This window comes from Dermacentor albipictus, chromosome 6 (genome assembly GCF_038994185.2).
Source record: "Dermacentor albipictus isolate Rhodes 1998 colony chromosome 6, USDA_Dalb.pri_finalv2, whole genome shotgun sequence".
Taxonomy (NCBI): Eukaryota; Metazoa; Arthropoda; class Arachnida; order Ixodida; family Ixodidae; genus Dermacentor; species Dermacentor albipictus.
The window spans coordinates 69704003-69725085 of record NC_091826.1 but is presented as its reverse complement, the minus strand read 5'-3'; the positions used below and the strand labels follow the sequence as shown (position 1 = coordinate 69725085).

At 48.3% G+C, this 21083-nt stretch overlaps 1 protein-coding gene across 4 annotated transcripts in view; it reads left to right on the top strand.

The window, feature by feature from the left end:
- The window catches only part of ArfGAP1 (ADP-ribosylation factor GTPase-activating protein 1), a 70926-nt gene that overhangs the window by 32124 nt on the left and 17719 nt on the right, over positions 1–21083 (top strand). For all 4 annotated transcript variants that reach the window (XM_065442556.2, XM_065442557.2, XM_065442554.2 and 1 more), the window contains one exon: positions 7177–7322. In XM_065442556.2, coding sequence (XP_065298628.1) covers positions 7177–7322 — 146 coding nt within the window. The remainder of the gene's footprint in view (positions 1–7176; positions 7323–21083) is intronic.

The following is a 21083-nucleotide window of genomic DNA, read 5'->3' as shown; positions in this document are numbered from 1 at the left end:
TACTTCAATGCATTCAGCCGAAGCGGAATTATCAGCAATCAAACACTGCCTCAGCTGTGCTCCCCTTCCTCCTCCAATGCCTTGCACTGCGAAGGCTACGGCGGAGACGTCACCGTGGCGTGCAGTTCAAATTTCCGATTTTGTGCCTATGCCACGCTAAACGTAAGCAAAACGCGGCTGTCCTTAGAGAGACGCAGTGCGCTTAGCCACTGGACTCGTGGCGGCACCTCACGGCGGCCGCGGTGTAGCCGAGCGCAGCGACCAATAGCAGCCGTGTATTGGAGTGTGTTTTATGATGAAATAAAGCACAGCAAAGAGAGTGAGGATCATGGGGTTTTTGAAACGAGAGCGTTTGCGAAAAAGGTGACTTCGTGCTCCGCTTGCGAGCTCCACAGACCGCTGTTAAGAGTGGCGAGCTGCGAAACAAGATTGCCACACAGTTACGACAGGGCGACACGACGCGCACCTCCCCCTCTCCGTCGCTGCAGCTGGGAGGCGTTCGAAGAAGCGGCCTTTGCGCTGGAATCCGCCGCTTTCCACCCGCCCCATCGACATTGTGACGGAACGAGTTCGGTGTTTGAACAATGTTTCCGGAGTTCCCCAACGCGGAGCTGATTTGACACGCATGGACAAGCTGCCACGGGAACGACGTATTTTGGGGCTTCTCATGGTTCTGCATGGCGCAGAACAACGAGCGACCCTCGATCGGCACCGATAATTCCCGGAACAGCAACCCTCCAACGCCGTCGTTTGGGCTTCGGAATGTGTGTGCCTTTGTGTCTGTAAACTGATCTGCAGAGCAGCGGCGAGTTGGTGATGAGTAAACGAACAGTCGCCGCCTCGTATGGCCGGCGGATCGAGTGTATAAAAACTGTGGTCGTGCGAATGCTGGAGACACTTCTCTTGAGCAGTCATGTTAGACTGAGTCACTTCTCTCATGCAGTCATGTTGGACTGATACTCTTTTTCTCAAGCAGTCATGTTAGACTGATTTAATTTCTGTAAATAAACCCTTTTCCTCGTTCTCGATGAGAAACAGTTCTTCACTTCATCAACGATCTCAGCGTAAATAAGTTGGACGACGGCATGGGCCAGCTACCTTCGAATCCATGCCGTACTCCAATCTTGGCAAAGGACCACGGACGATGGGATTGAGCCCCCAATCCTGACAACTGGTGGCAGCGGTGGGATGGACTTTGCGACATGGTGCTGTATCTGCGGTGAGTGCTTGGTTTTTGCTTTGACTCTCTAGGCTTCATTTTGTGGTTGTTCTGTTTAGAACAGTAGGGAAGCTAGATTGTTGTGTGTTAGCTAGGTTGTGTTTTCCTAGCTAGATTTAGAGAGCAGAATCAAGGCAGTAAAGCAGCAGTCATGGAGTTAAGGACACTGCTGAGAGACGAGTTGTTGATTGTTGGTGAGGAACTGGGCCTAGATGTACGCAAGGAAATGCTAAAATCAGAATTATTGCATATCATTTCTGAACAGGCCGGTGAGGAAGAAGTTGAACTGGGGTTTGAACTTCTGAAAAAGAGAGAAGAACGAGAGAGAAAAGAAAGGGAGGAACGCGATAAAGATCGCGAGTTAAGAAAAATGCAACTTGAACTTGAAAGCAAACGTTTGGAGTTGTCTCAAGGAAGTGAAGGCGCTCTGGGACGATCAAGTGAGGCAGAATCATACCGCATGGACAGGCTATTAAAGCCATTTGAGGTCGGGACCGACATAGGCTTGTTCCTAAGCAATTTTGAAAGGACTTGCGAAAAGATGAACTTCGGCCCGAGTACATGGCCACAGCGGTTGCTGTCTATGTTGCCGTGTGAGGCGGCGGAAGTAATCGCCAGACTGAGTGTGCAGGATGCATATGATTATGCAAAAGTTAAGGCTAGTCTCCTGAAGAAATACCGCCTTTCAGCCGAAGCTTTTCGGCAAAGGTTTAGGAGCACAGGCAAGAAAGATAGCGAGGGCTATCCGGAGTTTGCATATAGCTTAAAGGCCAACCTAGTCGAGTGGCTTAAAAGCGCGGAAGCGTACGACAGCAGAGACATGATCATTGAATGCATGTGTCTAGAGCAGTTTTACAAAACCATCCCCCAAGCTGTGAAACTGTGGGTGCAAGACAGAGGTAATGTAAACACTGTGGAAAGGGCGGCTGAATTAGCCGAAGAGTACGCAACCCGTAGAAAGTTGAACGCCGAGGAGGGAAACTGGGACGGTCGAAATGGACCGCGGAAACCATTTCCGTTCAAAAAGGGTGCGCAAACTAGACGATCCGAGCCTGTAGACATGGCGGAAAAGCCCGCAGAAAAGAGCGAGGAGAAACTTAACGGAGAAACCGCACAAAAAGAACAGAAAAGAAAATTCGAATCTGTTAGACCAATTCGCTGTTACAAATGCCACAAACTGGGACATATAGCTGTAAACTGCGAGAAGTCTAGCGTAGTTTTTTCCTACGTGGAGGAAAAAGATGAGAATATGGAACTTTTAAGTCCATATCTCCACGACCTGCAAGTTAATGGAAAACCATGCCGAGTGCTAAGAGACAGTGCCGCCACGCTGGACATTGTCCATCCGTCTTACGTGATGGTAGATGACTTCACCGGAGAAGTAGCATGGATAAAACAGGTTGTAGAAGAACACAGCGTGTGTCTGCCCATGGCCAAAGTCAAAATCAGTGGACCATTCGGGGAGCTAGACACTGAGGCTGCAGTTTCCAAATTTTTGTCACTGCAGTATCCCTACATCTTTTCGAATCGTTCGAATCAGTTACTGCGTGACAGAGGGCTCAAACTGGGAGAGGGCATAGTACAGGCATTGACCCGAGGCCAAGCTCGTAAGATCGCGGCGCTTTCGGCTGAAAATGCTCAAGCTCCTCCAGCGGAAGCAGAAAAGGGGATAACTTCAATACCCGAATCCGAGCTAGGCCCGAGGGACAAAAGAACAGTTGAGGAGAGCCTGCCAGCTGACCAGCTCAATGAGAGCGTAGCACTAGAGTGTCAGAGTTCTAGCCTGCAGGAAGAGCAAGCAGACGCACTCACAAGCGAGACAGGGTCATTATTATCACCGGCCTCAAAGAACTTTGATCAACTCTTACGCGTGGATAGAGAGTCACTGGCAGCTGAGCAAAAGAATGATGAGAGCTTAGCTAAATTACGTGACACAGCTAAAGAAGGCATTGCTAGGCGCAACGTAACGATACATGAGAGAGGAGGATTGTTGTATCGGCATTACAGAGATCGAAAGGGTAGGATTTTAGATCAGTTAGTCATACCTACTAAGTATAGGGAGGACCTTTTGAGTCTTTGTCATGCAAATGGGTGGTCCGGCCACCTAGGCATAAACAAATCAAAGGAAAGATTGCTTATGGAATACTACTGGCCTGGCTGTTTCAAAGATGTAGAAAACTTTGTAAGATCATGCGACGCCTGCCAGCGTTCTGGTAAACCAGGAGAGACTTGGAAAGCTCCACTGAAGGTAGTGCCCTTAATAACAGAGCCTTTCAGACGACTTGTAATAGACACGGTAGGGCCTCTTCCAAAAACAAAATCAGGCTACAGGTACTTGTTTACCATGCTGTGTCCGGCTACCAAGTTTCCAGAAGCAATCCCTTTGAAAGAGCTCAGCTCCACCGAAGTAGTAGACGCGCGTTTGACAGTGTTTGCACGAGTTGGGTTTCCAGCCGAAATTCAGGCAGATCAAGGGTCAGTGTTCACGAGCGCACTGACTTCCACATTCTTGCAAAAGTGCGGGGTAAAGTTAATACACAGTTCTGTCTATCACCCTCAGTCAAACAGTGTAGAGAGGTGGCATTCGGTGCTTAAGCGAGTTTTGCGTGCGCTCTGTTACGAGCACAAGGAGGACTGGGAGAACTGTCTGCCGGCAACGTTGTTTGCTTTGTGAACGGTTCCACATGAGGCGACAGGGTTCTCACCAGCAGAACTAGTGTATGGGAGGACACTCCGGTCTCCACTGAGAATGTTAAGCGAGATGTGGGAGGAAAGAGGGGAGAGTCCAACCGTAGTTGAATACGTGCTTAATTTACTGGAACGGCTAAGCGCAACCCAAGAACTAGTCGGAAAGAACATGGCAATAGCTCAAAAGAACGCCAAAGTCTATTACGACAAGAATGCGAGGCTTCGTACGTTTAAAGTCGACTTAACGATGAAAGCGGAAAAGTGTAGGTTCGGTTGTTCACAGGTTACTTATCTGGGCCATGTTGTCGGTCAGGACATGAGACGGCCGGCTGAGCTGAAAATAGCTACGATTGGAGAATTTTCTCAGCTGCGCCCGAAAACGGACCTTCGTTCATTTTTGGGACTTGTGGGGTGCTATCAACGGCACATTCCGAATTACTCGCAATTGGCAAGTCCACTAACAGACGCCCTCCGAAAGGGAGCACCGAGTAACGTAAACTGGGATAAGGACAAAGAGAACGCTTTCCAAAGTTTGAAAACGCTATTGGTTTCTCGCCCTGTGCTTCGCGCGCCAGACTACACAAAGGAATTCATAGTTCAATGCGACGCAAGCGACAGAGGTATGGGCGTGGTACTTAGTCAGGTCGGCGACGATAACGAGGAGCATCCTATCCTCTATGCCAGCCGTAAACTAAATGTAAGAGAGGAAGCCTACAGCGCTTCAGAGAAGGAATGCGCTTGTTTGGTTTGGGCCGCCCAGAAGTTGTCGTGTTACTTGTACGGAGCGAAGTTCATCTTCGAGACCGACCACTGTCCTCTGACGTGGCTCAATCAAATGTCACACAAAAACGGCCGCTTGCTCCGATGGAGCCTCACTCTCCAAGAGTACAACTTCTCCGTTAGATATAAGAAGGGAAAGTTGCATAGCAATGCGGATGGTTTGAGCAGGCTAATTTGAATTCTGCGTTTGAGGGTCCCGCCTAAATTTTAGGGTTACTAGTGTTAGCTTTTCTTTAGGCGAAGAAAATCCCCTCTCATTCAGCAGAATTCCCTCCAATAATTGCTGAATTTGTCAGCAGGAATTTGCTTCAGAAATTGGCATAGTGAAATGTAGCATTTTTTTTTGTTTCTGCACTTATGTTGTTGTTTTTTTTTGAAGCCTAGCGAGTCTAAAGTGAGAGCCAATGCACGTCATCTCGGCGCAGAGCCGTGTTGTGGGGTTCATTTTGCTGTTGCCTGTCCTTGCTGGATGTTTTGGGGCGGTGACATCAATGCACAAGTGGTCGCTGCGAGCCAAGACATCAATCCCCCCCTGACCAGCAGCCGTTCTCTTCCTGCCTAGCGGTTGTCAGCGCTAGACAGTCGAGACTTTCCGGGCCATGGAGGCGCTGTTAAGAATGGCGAGCTGCGAAACAAGATTGCCACACAGTTACGACAGGGCGACACGACGCGCACCTCCCCCTCTCCGTCGCTGCAGCTGGGAGGCGTTCGAAGAAGCGGCCTTTGCGCTGGAATCCAGCGCCTTCCACCCGCCCCATCGACATTGTGACGGAACGAGCTCGGTGTTTGAACAATGTTTCCGGAGTTCCCCAACGCGGAGCTGATTTGACACGCATGGACAAGCTGCCACGGGAACGACGTATTTTGGGGCTTCTCACGGTTCTGCATGGCGCAGAACAACGAGCAACCCTCGATCGGCACCGATAATTCCCGGAACGGCAACCCTCCAACGCCGTCGTTTGGGCTTCGGAATGTGTGTGCCTTTGTGTCTGTAAACTGATCTGCAGAGCAGCGGCGAGTTGGTGATGAGTAAACGAACAGTCGCCGCCTCGTATGGCCAGCGGATCGAGTGTATAAAAACTGTGGTTGTGCGAATGCTAGAGACACTTCTCTTGAGCAGTCATGTTAGACTGAGTCACTTCTCTCATGCAGTCATGTTGGACTGATACTCTTTTTCTCAAGCAGTCATGTTAGACTGATTTAATTTCTGTAAATAAACCCTTTTCCTCGTTCTCGATGAGAAACAGTTCTTCACTTCATCAACGATCTCAGCGTAAATAAGTTGGACAACGGCATGGGCCAGCTACCTTCGAATTCATGCCGTACTCCAATCTTGGCAAAGGACCACGGACGATGGGATTGAGCCCCCAATCCTGACACCGCGTACAACAGCAGAGCTTGGCTGAGATGTTCACAACAGCCTGTGCTACCCACGGACTATGTTATTTCATCAAGCACGAGGGGTGGTTCAGGGCCCCTTTTATGTTTCTGAACCACAGAAGCATTAAAAGACGTTATCTTTATTTCGAATATTATGAGTGTGTTCTAGTTGTTGCACATGTAAATATGAACTGCTTGTTTAATCTGCAAACCCATGTTGTTTCTGTATGAATTCTATCTTCCTTCTTTTTTTCAGGTTTCAGGTTTCATAAATTTTTCATGGCCAGTCATATACATAGAGTAAAATTATGACATTTGCGCCAATCGTTCTGCTAACATCATCTTGAAAACAGTTGCTTAACCTTCTGTGTAAATGTGCATGTTTGTGATGAGCTTAATGTGCAATCGTGGTAACTTTTTTAATGAAGTGAATTTTCACCTTTAAATGTAGTAGCTGTTCTGTAACTTTAAATAATGGCAACAGCTGTGTTAATCTTGACACTTTGGTTACTCTTTGTCAAGTCCAAAACTAACATCGGCTGCAGTATAAATTGCAGGAGAAATTCATATGTTAGGCTACATCTGCCCGTAGGTGGAGGCAGTCCGCAGGCTGGCGCAAGCTTTGAGTAGGTGACCTCTTCTCTTTTGAGCACAAGGTCTCATCTTCGATTCGCAGCCACTGTGGCTGCGTTGCATTGGAGTATCAACGTGAAAGCACTTGTCGGCTGTCAGCGTAAATTCATGCGCAAACATTTCCAAAACTGCTCCAATGCATTGTTACGTTTCCACTTTCTGCTGCTTTTGTAACAGTGGTTAATTCAGACTCCGAAACATATACATTTGGGACTACTTCACGTTTACAAACAGACTACAGAGGGATTACACATCGCCCTTCCATCTAGTTACTACTAACGGGCATTCTGATCATTTAGTTCCTGTACACATTTTAATTTGTACTGATGCTACAAGGGTTCACGAAATTCACAAAATTTGACAGCAACACTCCTTTATGTCACCTCTTACCCAGTGTTGTTTCGGGATGTTAAACTGCAAGCAATTATTCAATCAGTAAGGCATTCCTTGTTCCCTCTCGTACATGTGTGCCTTAGGTGGTGGACGTGAGTCGGCGTGGAGTACAAGACCTTTCGACGCTGTTTGCTCAGAAGGCCACCACGTTGGAGACTGCCGAGGGCGCCCCCAGCGAGAAGTCTTCTCTCCTCTTCGCTTCCTCCTCCTCCCCCACGTCACGTGACAGGTCTGTGCCATTTCCCCCCCTCTCCTTGTCGTCAGAATCCGGGTTCTGGGCATTTGCACTCATGCTAAGTTGTGGAAGGGACTTGTGTGTCGAGAATCATGGTTTCAAGCACAAAACGAGAACAGAGGAAGGCAAAGACGCAGGATAAGCATTTACTGAAGCACCCTGCTGTGGTAGCGTAGTGGCTTTGGCGTTGTGCTGATATGCATGAGGTCTTGGGATCGAATCCTGAGCTGTGGCGGCTGCATTTTGATAGAGGTTAAATGCAAGAAACGCCCATGTACCGTGCATTTGGTGCACGTTAAAGAACCCTAGGTGGTCAAAATTAATCCGGAGCTCCTCATAATCGGGTCGTGGTTTTGGCTCATAAAACCCCAGAATTTAGCTTTTTTTTTGTGTGGAGAGGTGATAGGCAAAGAAGCAAAAAGAGGGCAAACAAAGAAACAAGAAAAAGAAAAGCAAAACAAAGGAAGTTTTCTTCGCCCTATGGTGTGTGTACAAATTCCAATGCCTCAAATAAACAATTTTCAGCTATGCACTTGTCCTACCTTAGTCTTTGTGCATATTTGTTTCTTGCTAGAAAACATGGGGGAGCAGGGAAGAGAAAAGCAGAAGGCAGGGAGGTTAACCAGAATAACGTCTGGTTGGCTACCCTACACCGGTGGAATGGGAAAGGGGAAAACAAAGATGACAGGGAGAGAGAGGAGGGAAGGAAAGAAGGAAATTAGCGGTGAGTTCGCTGACACATGTGGTCTAATGTAAATCACATTAATAGTCACAGACATTCACACAAGCCCGTTGTCCTCAATAAGCACAAAACGCCTTCACCACTTTATGGGCCAACAGCTATGGGGCGATGTTCCAGCAGCACCTGCACAGAAAGCGGCTGATTGTCCAGGTCTTGGAGAGCGTTAGCAAGTTTTTGTCTTTCTGGGGCATATCGTGGACAGTAGAAAACATGAATGCCACATTGGGCCTAAGCAGGAGGAGCGTTCCAGCACAGCAGATGTGCTTGTGTTTATTCCATGATGGTGTACTAAGGATGTCTAAAGTCTTTGGTAGGACAGAGGTTCACAAGGGTATGGGGGCTTTAAGGGATTCACATTGGTAGAACAAGGAATGTCATGAAAGCCAACGTTTCAACAAAGGCACTTGTCTTTATCAGGGCAGCAAATATGTTGTGCTGTGCTAACAATTTAACACCAAGGCTATTCCCTTTGTCACGGGACAAGTGTGTGCTGTCGTCTTCTCATGATGTGTGTGTGTGTGATGGGGGCAAATGTAGTTCATGCCAAATGGTGCCAAACCAGGAAAAGTCATTTTAACTGTGTAAAAGCATTGCAAGCTGAAAGCACACTAGGAGTGAATAGGAATATGAATTCTCGGATGAATTTTTGAAAAAGAGTAAGCTAATTAGCAGAAACCTTCAGAGCACCATTACTGCTGCTTATTCATGCCAAATGTGACCAAAGGGCGGACCACATGGAATAGATTTTTGGCGTAAGTTTAGTGCGGCTTTGCAAAACAGCCATCGGTAACCACATTTCTACGGCAATCAGCACGCATGTCATGGGATGATTGCTTCAGTCTGTGAACACATAGAACAACTTCTGGCTGTGATTACAGGAATGCCACTGTAAATGGACATGGTGGCACGAAGCAAACCCTTGCGAAAAACTTGTTACATATTTACATTCTATACGATCACTAGTTATAAGCTGCTTCTGCTCATAGTGTTCTTATGCGACTCTTGCCTCTGACAGCAAAGCAGTCATTTTTGGATAGCGTCAATAGATGCTGTCGTTTTGCCAACACAAAAAATTATGCAGATACAGTGCACATTTTGGCATCCATGCCATGTGGTGAAGTTTTCGTAAAGCGATTAATGAAGTGCTATAAATTTTCCCATTTCATTCCTACATCTTTAGCATAAATGAAACTGGCGTGCATGCATGGTGCTCTTCAGCACTAGTGCCACACAGTGTGACGACCTTTACATTGGCTTCTATTTATCAATTTCTTCTTATGTATTATAAATGTACCACCCGCTTCTTGGCCATTCCCCCGTTGCGGACATTTGCCATAGCACGGAAATCGTCATTGTCATCGTCAACACACAGCAATTATCTTAAAGAACTACAGCTCACGCACAGTTGTACAAACGTTGGTTTGATGAATATTTCAGAATAACGAACTTTTAGAAAATCCCCGGCGGTTTTCCTGTGCATTCTATGCAAAAATCGTTCAGGTAAATAAATTTCTCACTAGCGAGTATTTCAGTTGAACGAACTTGATCAGTGGACCCATGCTCATTTTTTAAATCAGTTCAGTGAAGTTTTGTGCCCTGCAGTGCTGGCATCGCCAATGCCCGCCGCCGCCAAATCGCCCCTCCAGCGGCGGCTATGTGCAGTGTGACAGTGAGCTTGTTACCTGTGCCGAGCTGTCAGCTCTGGAAGTTGTTTCCAGTGTTTGTTCCGAAGAAGAAGAATGCGACAAGGAGGATACAGTGTCAGAGGTAGATTCAAATCCTGCAATTCTAGCTGAGGCCTGAGGATGTCGGATGCTTTGGAAAATTGCGAGACTTCGTGTCTTGGCAACAAGCTATGCCAGAGGTAAAGCACAAAAACATAGACTCTCTGGACAGCTTTGTTACTTCTTGCACTTGAAGAGCACCAGTGTAATTGAAGATTATATTTCTTTTTTTTTTTTCATAATGTGATAGGGAGCAACGTAGCTACTTTGGACTTCGTATATATTGATGTACATAACTCCATAAATTGCATTTCATACTTTTGACTCGATATCAGCATGCTGTGCCCTTTGCTGTTCCGTGTTCTAGTGAACATTCAGTTTAGTGAACTTTCAGTTAAGTGAACTATTTCCTTGGATCCCTTGAAGTTCACTCAAGTTAGAGTTCACTGTAGAGTGCATTGGCACGATACAAGTTTACGTGCCATTGTGGCCTAATGGTTAGAGCATCGGACAGCTATGTCTAGGAGGCCAAGGTTTGATCCCAGCATTGGGTAAATAATTCAATTTTTTTTTTTTTAAGTATTAGCTATTTGCCAAGACAGCAGCAGTAGCACTCAGCCAGCTTGCAGCCATGGTCAGGAAAGTTCGGGAAGGTATACAAAGCAAGCTTTGTATTAAGATTTCTTTTGGCTGTGTTGCAGGGCAGCAAAAAGTAGCAAGATAAATTATTTCAGGATGTCACTACAGAGCAACATTTTAATTATAGAAGTGACAATAGTGCTTAATTATAAGAACTTTTATACAAAACAAACAATTATAAAGAAGTATGTGTAGCTATAAACCAAAAGGCAGTGATAAAGTAGAGTAAGATGCGTATTACAGGCAGCACTTGAAGCCAACATCAAGCCAAAGATTTGTAAAGGAACCATTGCATGGTCAACCATGGCGTCATGTTTTACGTTGCAGCTAGAAGAGCCCGCATGCTTAATCCAGAAGTTAAAGAAATGTACATTTTTATTCATAACCCAAGATATCTGCACTTGCAATAGGACACCCATAGTTCCCTGCTATTGTATGACTCTGGGCTTTGCTGTAAGTGGCATTTGGCCGCATCACTTTGATTTGCCCAGCACGTGTCAGAGGAACAAGATGGCCTTCATCTCTGGCATTAAGGAGGAAACAAAAGAAACAGGGACAATGAATACTAGAAGTAGGATGTCCAGGAGCTTCAGTCCTTGATGGAACGGCTCTTGTGACAGTTTCCTTAGGAATAGTGCTGGATGCTCCATGTGCATGTTGTGTTTGCAGTTTGACAGGCATTAGATCTCCTGGGTACCTATTGTCTTAAGGTGCTGTTCTGAAGCATTTGCAGTCACTTCTGCGCACTTTGTACAAAACTTAATTTTTCTTATGCTGCTGACGTTGCTACTGGTGAATACATTTGCCTGCTTTTTTGTAAGCAGTATCAGGAACAGGGGAAGGTGACCTGGAGAAAATTGTTAAAACACTGATGATGAAAATTGTTTTATTTACTGTCGCCCGAGTCCTCTCTCTGTGCTCTTGAACCAATTCTGCTGCATGCAAGAAGTCAGACCTGTTCCAGAGCAATCTTGCACTCGTGAACTTGAGTTTGGATAGGATTGATAAGTGAGCTAGTTGGTAATGCATTATTAGAAAACGAAAGACACTGGACTGACTGACTGACTATCACCACCAAAAGTGTTGGACTCCTGCCCCCTGCAACAACGGGCAGTTCTCCAGGCAGTTGGGTGCACTAACCCTTGAGCTAGCGAGCAACATTTATAATGAGTAACTTGTGCAGGGTTTTGTGTGACACGTAGACTGTGAGAGTGGTGGCGTTATGCATGTATTTTTAAGGCGACAGGAGGCAACACTGTAGTGGAAAGAGATCTGTGCATTTCACTGAATATTGGAAAAGTGGTGGTATCCAGTGTGAGAGCACCGTAAATGCTGTCACCGTAAATGATCTCGGATATAAAATTTAATTGCGAGTCTGCTCTCGTGTGTGGTCTCCTACCCTACCTCTTCATTTGTGCAGTTTAAAGGAGTGCTCACACACACTTTGGAAGTTGCAGAAACGCTACTATACTTTCCTCGCACGCAAAATAATTACATAAAGCATGAATATAGGGATACGTACCTATAGCATGCTTTAATTTGATAATAAAGTTGGTCTTGAAATGCCAGAACTGGCATCATTGACACCTTGACACAGGGCAAAACTTGCGGACCTAATGTGGTTGTAAGGCTAGGTACGATTGCATTCATGAAGAAAAACGAGATTGCTCCATGTGTTTGTTTTGGCACTGCTTGCGCATGCCAGCTTCAGTGATCTCGGGGGCAGAGGGGGTCAATCTTAACACGATGTCATGACCCACTCAACACTTGCTTACCGAAACTGATTCGTAGAAACTAGTGTTATAATAAATTAGGGCACTCTGGTGCTTGCAGCAATTTTTTCTAGGATTTATATAGCTTGCACCTTCATTGAAAGCAAAAAGATAACATGTCCAAAAAAAATAATGCTGATCCCATGCACTGTGGTAATCTTAGTGAAGCTTTCTGTGCTGCTTGCGTGCATTGACGGTATTTGACTGTGATGTTAAGGGCAAACAATAGTTGTTATGTAATGTTAAGTTTACCTTTCCTGCACCACTTGTGTTTGTACATGTAGTACACAAAACACAGAGACATGTAATTCGCTCATTCCTTTACTGAGGAGAGCCAAATGAGCAATGTGTGGGTATGGGATCTGGTTGTACCCGTTCCCTGCCTCCTCTCTCACTCTCTACTCCGTCTCTGACATTCTCCCTACCTCCTACCTGAACTGTGGTTTCTGTTGTGCGTGAGCACAGAAGAAAGCGGGGCAGCTCCTTCAATGCTATTGCGGGGGGTCGCGCCTAATTACGTCGTCCAAAGGGCATTGTGACCCCACTCTACCGAAACATCCTTGACGTCGCCTATCTCATCTCCCTCAGTCCTGCCGTGAGCTCTCAGCCACGGCAGGACTGAGGGAGATGAGGGAGATGATGCTGCCTTGCACCCCCCTCCCCCCCGACGGGGCGTGCAAGGCAGCATCAGCAGTGGCGTAGCTAGGTCGTCTGGCACCCGGGGCCCATAGGTCTTCTGTCACCCCCCCGCTGGGTGTAGCCGGCGGAAAGAGGGTTGCCTTGAGACGTATATGACACCCCCCCCCCCTCTCACTGGCCCCTTGCACCCGGGGCCCACGGCCCCCCGGCCCCCCCTGTTGCTACGCCACTGAGCATCAGCAGTGAAAAAGTCCATGGAAGAGGAAAAAAAAAAGCATCGCTTTAAAAGAGAAAAAGGGAGGGGGGGGGGTTGATCCTTCTGCCTGCGATTCTGACGATCAGTGATAAATGACAGAATGCGCGCGGATTGCGTCAACCATTTTTTTCTTTTCTCGTGTAAGAAGCGCGGAGCCTTGCAGTGGACAAACCGAGTAGACTACCACCCTTCCCTCCGAGTATCGCAGACTTCTTTATGGCTGCCTCTGCAGGCCAGGGTTCGGGCAAGCAACCGCTCCCCCCAGCCCCCTTCGACCCCGAAAGCAGCGCCGACGCCCCCTGCAGGCCCGTCGCCGGCGGCGAAGGCCGAACGCCCGGCGTTTGCCCCGGTGGCCTGCCTGCGCGCTTCCATAGCCGCCGTGCCAGTCCCCCCCTTCCCTCTGCTCCCCCGAGCATTTTCCGGACTATTTATGCGCGCTCTTTCCCTCATCGCCGCTCGCGCATGCTTGTGTGTCCAGTTCCCGCTGTTTCGCTGCCCTCCCGGCGCACCTCGTCGTATAATAACGCTGATTCCTGTTAGTTAATTGCCTGGAACGCGGAGCGCGTTTGCCAGGAGAGCAGGATTACTCCGCGGCGGCAGCCAAGCCGTCTGCCGCATCGTGGTTTGGGCGGTGAAGGGGTTGCGACCGTCGGCATTCCTTACACTCGGATTATTGCGGCTGCCGATTCGACTCGCCGCCGTCTCTTGGCGCTTGCGCGAGCGAAGGGAGCAAAAGGCAGGGGTGGAGGTTGTCTTCGGATAGCGTGTAGGTTTGCAGTCGCCATGATGCCGCGGAGTTATACCCCGTTTCACTGGTTCCATACTGTAGTGCGGTAATGCAAGTCCAACTCCGTGTGTTTCGCTGTGCAGTTGTAATTGATCAGCGGCGTTGTCTACTGAATGACTGCAACTTGTGGGTGTAAGGGTTTCGTCAGATCACGAGTTATTTGTACAGCGCACATGCGACGCACTATGTTTCGTTCGCAACCGGTGTGCTGTGGCCACTTGTCGCAGAGGGCGTGCCACTCCGCTCTTTCGGTGGTAACTGGATTTCAGATCTGCGACGCCTTCCGTGTTGTAGCCACGTTACATTTTGCGACATGAAAGCGTAAGACTGATTGTTGCGTCGAATTCTACGACGCGTACTTATATCTGTCGTACGCGACGCAATATCTTTTTGGTCGTGCATGCGAGCAGTGAGTGAAGTCTAGCTTTCGTTGCGTTGCTTGCTGTGTGTAAAACGCGGTATATAGTGGTGTTTTTTTTAAACTTCGAACTGCTCTCGAAGTTATAGACGGTTTGCATTGACGTCATCGGGGCCGCCATCTTGGGGTACTAGCGCGTCTTGCTGAGCAACAAGTCGATAACAACGATTATTCGGTGAAAAACGTACGCGTGGTAATAGCTACCACGTTCGGGTACTAGCATGGTACACAAACATCCCCTCCACCCGAATAAAGTGATAAAGCCTATTTACAGCATTTCGCGTATTATGCTTCCACAACAAGCCAAAGTATCTGCTGTTTGCGTACATGCTCTTTGTAGTGGTTTCTTGCAGTTAAAGAAAAAAGACGAAATTTATGTGCCATTTCGGAACGCGAGGAGGTGCACTTTGTCATTAAATAATGCAAGTGGGCGTAAAGTGTGCGTATGGGTGTAAAGACAGAATACACTCCTTTTTCCGCCTACTAGACTGTCGCCGCAGCACGCGGTTTCGCTTCTCAGCCTTTTAGCTTTCCCGGTTTGGTGCGCCGTGTTGAAGGACAGTGGCGAAGCTGCCCGGGATGTTTTTCAATTACGCTAAACGGGCCCCAACGTATCGCGGACCTTTTCCTGGAAGTTCGTACTTTCCTGGAATCTTGAGCGCCTAAGCGTTTAGTGCCGCCGTAGGAACAAGCGGCCAGCGCTTATTTATTACTCGACGATAACGCTAACCAATTGCGGCGGTATTTTTACGCGGCGCGTGGTGCGAAATATTTTAGTGGCGTCATTGAACTAAAGAAAGCGCGCCTTTTAGTACGTGCACGTGCTATAGATGCGGCCAAAAAAAAGAAAGAGGAACGGAAGGGCCGAGCAACCCAAAGCAACAAACAGACAAACGAAGTGCGTTTCTTTTCGGCTTGTTTGTTAGGAGAGCATAATGACGTGCACCCAAAGCCGCACCTGTAGTTTAATCACTAGCTGCGTGCAGCGCCACCTGGGAGCTTGCGTCAAGCAGCTGCAGCTGCAGGCGATCGGTTCCCGCAAGCTGCTCGCGCGCGTGCACGGGGAGACGCCTTTTGTCGCCTCAGTTCTCGCGTTTTAGCGCCAATTTATAGCCATTTGTGACTGCCTTGCCGCACGTCCTCGTATATATATATATACACACACTGACCACACTCCCCAGTCCTCGAATGCAGCGCTCGCGTGCGTCCACGTCTGGCGACTCGAGCAGCGGCTGGCACCCGTTGTAGAGAACCTCGTGACAGCGCGCAGCTGCGCTCCAAGTCGGGCACGTGGCGCGCGATTTGAATGGAGAGTTTCTAGGAACGTGCGCGTTTCTCGGAGCGATATGTCGTGTGCGTGTTTGAGAAAGACAGCGAGAGAAGGGTAGGAAAGATGGAGGGAATCTGGCGGGGGGGGGGGGGGAGGAGTAACTAGCGCTCCTTGTGATGGCAGCAGCGTGTTGCACAGGGAGTTCCCCGTATAGTATGTCGCTACGCGACGGTGGCAGCTTGTAGGACGACTGAGCTCGACGAACGCGAACGCAACTTTGTTGCCCGCAGGAGTGTTACCGCGTGTTCTTGCAAGCCGACCTAAGTTATTCATTTGACAAACAGTTCGCTGCGCCAACTTGCGCCCTGAAAGCCGGGCCAAGCTCGCTCTTTTGGGCGGACGCGCCTGCTGTCGAAGTCAGCCGTGTCTGTGCTACGTATGGTACTTTTTAAGTAGGAAGGTCTTTTGCTAATCACAAGGACGAAGGGCGGTGACTGAAAAGGCTACTTTGTGCTTGTCATTGGCACTGGCGGGTCCAGAAGTTCAGGGGGGCTCTCGCGCACCCATCCTCCGACCCGAGTAATGTAGTATTGCCTTGACCCCCGCCTTTACAAACTCGAAAATGATGGTAACCTCCTTTCCTCTGTAGGGCTATCCAGGATCGGCCCCATGGTCAATAGTATAAAACCGTCGCAGTTTCGCCGGGCAGGCGAAGCATTCATAGCGATAGCAAAGTATTATACAACTGCACGAAGTAAGGTTCGTAGCTTTTTTTCGGCCGTATATATTGCAGTAAACATTCGCTTGATAAATTAGCAAGCACGGTGTCACGCGTGTACAGGCAAACGTGAACAGATCTTACTCGCGCAGTCCCTCGCTTCAACGCGTCTCCGAAACTTGAGATCACGTGGATTCCAACTCCAACACTAGGCGAGCGGGAAAGACGGCGCGCCTAGAGGCATAGAGGAGAGATTCTTCAACCTGGCACCACTAATGTATCGCAGGTGCAGTTACCGTATGCATGTAACTAGCGCGCATGAACCGACCAGCCATCTCGGCTCACCTAGCTTTATGCATCCGCCGCCGATTACCTGCAAGATAGGGCACGCGGGTAACGTATGCGTTCAGCCTCGCATGCGTACAGCCATGCACAACCACGGCCGGGCTAAAGAAGACGCGCGCTTACTTGTACAACCCCCCCCCCCCCCCCTCTCAGAGCGCGCTTGATCGCGTTACCGACTCCCTGGTACACCTAGCACGCGATTCATCACGTGACCTCCAACACTCGGCGCGCGCGGGAGGCATCAAGCCACGCACCGCCGACCTTCTCGGCCCACCCTTGCACGCTCTGCCTCGCACCTACAGCATATGGCGCGCAAGACGCCATCTTATTGCAGTTGGATTTTATACGAAACCTCACGGCGACGGCGACGGCGAAAATGTGCCCGGAGTGCCCGTATAATTTCTGTAGCAATATTTATTTATTATTTATTTAGAAAATACTGCAGGCCTTGTAGTGGCCCTTGCAGGAGGGGCAGAAATACAGAAAAAGACAACAACAAGGAAATGCAAGAATACATGAGTAGCAAAACAGTAAGAGCAACAATTAATTACATTGGAATGATTTCAGGGAAAAAAAAAGAATTAAACAATATCAGAAACACTGCAACAAAACAAGATAAAAAGGAGCAAACAACACTTTTCAACTGTCGCATGTTCAGCTATCAACGGATTCAATGCTGCCAGTGTCAATAAGAAGCGATATGGGCAAGTTATTCCATTCGGTTATTGTGCGAGGAAACAAGGAATATTTAAAGGTGTTGGTCCTGGCAAAATACGGAGTTAATGACTTGGCGTGCCGGTGCCTTGTTAATCGCCCTGTTAGTGGTTGTATGTATTGCTGCGGATTTAGAGATAGCCGATTATTCTGAAGCAGATAGAGGAACTTAATCCTTTCAATCTTCCTCCGCAATTTTAGTGTTTGTATATTATTCATTTTCATTAAGTTTGAGGGAGAGTCTGTTGAACGGTATTTAGAAAATATAAAGCGCACAGCTTTTCGCTGAATTTTTTTCTAATGCATCGATGTTGCATTTCGTGTGCGGGTCCCAAACAATTGCCGCATATTCTAGTGTAGGCCTAATTAAGGCAGGGAGGTTAACCAGAGGTAGTTCCGGTTGCCTACCCTGCGCAGGGGGAAGGGTTAAGGGGGATAACAAGAGAAGGGGGAGATAGAAAGAGAGACAAGCACGAACAAAGCGCGTACACTATAGAGCGGTAGGGTGCGGCATTCTTAGTCTGTCGTGAAGCCCCGTAGACCGCAGGAACCCTAACGCGAGTAAGGCTTTCAACGCGGATGGCATATACAGTAACTCTATATAATACATACTCGCCCAAACCTCCTGCTCTTGTGTGCCTCCACAGGACATCGCCAGTGAAGGTGACGAGCACGTGACCTCAGCGGTCGGTTCAGTCAGATGTCGCGAACTAGAATAGACGATAGCAGACTGGCTATAAGGAAGAAAGTGTAGGCCTAAGTCGATCAAGCTGAATTTAATTGCAGACTCATGGCGCCGCATTTCTGTTGTATGCTCACAACGAGGTTGAGTATCAGCGAGAAAAATAGTCAGAAAAGGTAGACAGTGTCGGTGCCAACATGAAATCTCTCGTTGATTATCGCGCCGTCCTTTGTCGAAGTCGTCGCACTGACGTCATTTCTCAGACAATACTAAAGTGTTGTCATGGGCGGATCGCAATGTGGACGATGTACATGCCATTATAAAAACAATGGACAAAAGAAAAGCACGCGTGTTTGTGCTCTTTCTTTGTGAAACGTACGGGTAACATTGCAAACAGACGACCACAAAAAGGGAGACACGTACACCCAAGCGATGTCTCCCTTCTTGTAGTCGTCTGTTTGCGCTGTTGCCCATATGTTCAAGATGTTCAACCAACTCGCCCCCCCCCCCCCCCCCCCCAGAAAAAAAGTATTGATGTTGTGGTCTTCAGCCAATGTGTGCAGTGTCCTAGCTTTATATGCTGTGTGAGGACACGCATTTATTACTGCTGCAGGCAAACAAAATAAAAATAACAATAAATTGCTTTTCATAGGAGTACTCAATGACGTTATCGACTTGTCATTTTGTTGCGTTAATGAAACGGACGTCCAGGCTGTCTGAGCCATAGAAAAAGAAAAAGGGGAAACACTGGAAAGCGTCAGAGCGCTTTAAATAATTTACTACCTAATACTTGTCTCCACGAATCGGTCTCGGTTTCCGTACCCATGGAGGAGGTGTTGTGACGTCATGATACATTGGCTCGCTACGTTTTTTGTGATCGCCGCGACAAGTCACGATCGAGCGCTGCTAATAGATGCGCTCAGCACTCTTTGTCTATATTTTATGAGCAACGTCATCACCCGCCTAGCACAAAATTTTCTTGGGCGAGTTGCTTCTCAACTGAGGAGGAAACACAGTAACGCGACGAGTACGCAAGACAATTTTTCTTCTCTTTCTCTTCATTTCTTTCTCTTTTTCACTTTTTCTTTTTTTTTCTCGCGGTACTGGTTTTCCTTCTCAGGTATATACCCAACTTTATTGCTGTACGACGTCAGTGAACTGTGATCTGTGTCATGGCGTCGCGATAAGCCGGTGACGCCGTGGTCAACGTTACTGGACGCTGACGTTGGCCGGGGTCGCATTGGCAGGCGAACTTTATCAAATTAAAGCACATCTGTTTCCAAACGTTCGTACTCGCTGGTGAAACCCGATTAGCAAGAAGGGGTCGCCATTAGAGACCGTTATCGTCATCAGCGCAAAGCACGGGCAAGAGTCAGTTCTCCGCCCGCCTTTGCTAACTGTGTCATACTCGGTACTAGTGCAGTTGACGCAAGGATCGCGCGTGCGGCTGTGCGTGTTAACGGTTCTGTTCGTTGTTGTACACGCGTGCGGTCGCGTCAGTGTTCCGAATGCCGATGGACTCATCGAAGTGGTCAGTAGGATAGCGCGTTCGAACGCTGCGTTGTAGTCGTTTTCTTTCTTTTTGATGTATCTGTTTCGTTTCTGTGGCGCTGCTCGTGAGTTGAACGGAGGAACGTCCGAGTTTTCGCGAAAATACTTTGCTCAGGAGAAGAAGATGAAGGAGGAAAAAAATAAATGTGTGTCGAGTCTGTAAGCCTGTGTGGCGGCGTCCGTGCTGCGTGCGGCCTTCGCTTGGTTTCGGTTTCCTAGCCATCGCTTCGCTCGTTTTCTTATATACACTTTTTTTTTCGCAGTTTCCGTTTTCCTTACCCCCTCCCCCCCCTCCTTCCCGTTCGTAGTTTCTGCTGTGTATCCACGTGCTTGGAGCGCGTTAGCATCCATCTTTTTCTTCCCTGCTTCGCACACAAAGAGCTTGAAAGATGCCAGGGGTGTCCGAGTTTTGCGTGCCGTATATATAGATAACCGCGTGCGTTTTCCCCCTAGTCCAATTCTTTGTTTTGTTCTTGCGGCAGCAGTTTTTTCCCGTAGCGGGGGGCTTTTTGCTTTCGCATATAGTGTCGCTGTATATGCTATTTCGCCTAGTGTATAGTGTCCCCTACTTTCGCGGCTTCATCTGAGCGTTCGGAGGCAGCGCAGTCCCTGTCGATGTCCTTTGTTTGCAGCTTCGGACCAAGTTAATAATAGCGTTGTAGACAGTGCGCCGCCGAGCTGCTTGTATATGCGTCACCAATGGCGGCGACGAGCGTATAACAATAGAATTTGTCTTCGCTTCTGGGACCCTCTAGCACTCGATGCGTCACCAGCGACGTCTGCGCATCCTTTCCGTGCAAACGATGGTTCGTCGTAGGCATAACAGTGTATCGCAAGCTGTCGTCTGCTTTGCCACCATGGGAACAGACGACAGCCCCGTGCGCGTCCGCTGACCGCATCCTCAATAGTCTTTCCGGGACGCCTCTCTGCCTGTGGATAATAACGATTTCAACAATGGCGCTCGCCTCTACCGTGTATGGCGAAGTCCTTTCTTGCAGATGCGCATTGGCCAGTGATGGTGCCGCTGGCTTCCTGAGCAGCCGCCGACCGGCTGTGTCCAGATGAGCAGTGTCGTTACGACGTGATTGTGCTCACAGGGAAGCAGCCTCCTTGTTGGCAGTTGCATTTCCGCCTTGAAGTCACCTCGTTTGGCGCTTGCAGACAAGCTTAGCATGCGGTTACGTTTTGAACTAAGCAGGCTCTCTCTCGCAAATATTGTGCCAACAGCACAAGCTGGCTTCCATCCGGCATTCGAACGCGACGAGCCGCCTTTTGCATAGTACGAATCACCCTTCCAAGTGGATGGAGGTGGTTCGCGGCAGACGTGGCACTATATCGCAACCGTCGTCTGTTTTACCACTAATTAAGCAGACGACATCACGAGCGCGTCCCTCCGTGCTACGAATATTGTGCTGGGAAGAGCATTCATTTATTTTGATTTTCTTCTTTCTTTGTGTGTGTGTGTGTCACGCTCTTCTCTCGAGAAACAGTGGCTGTG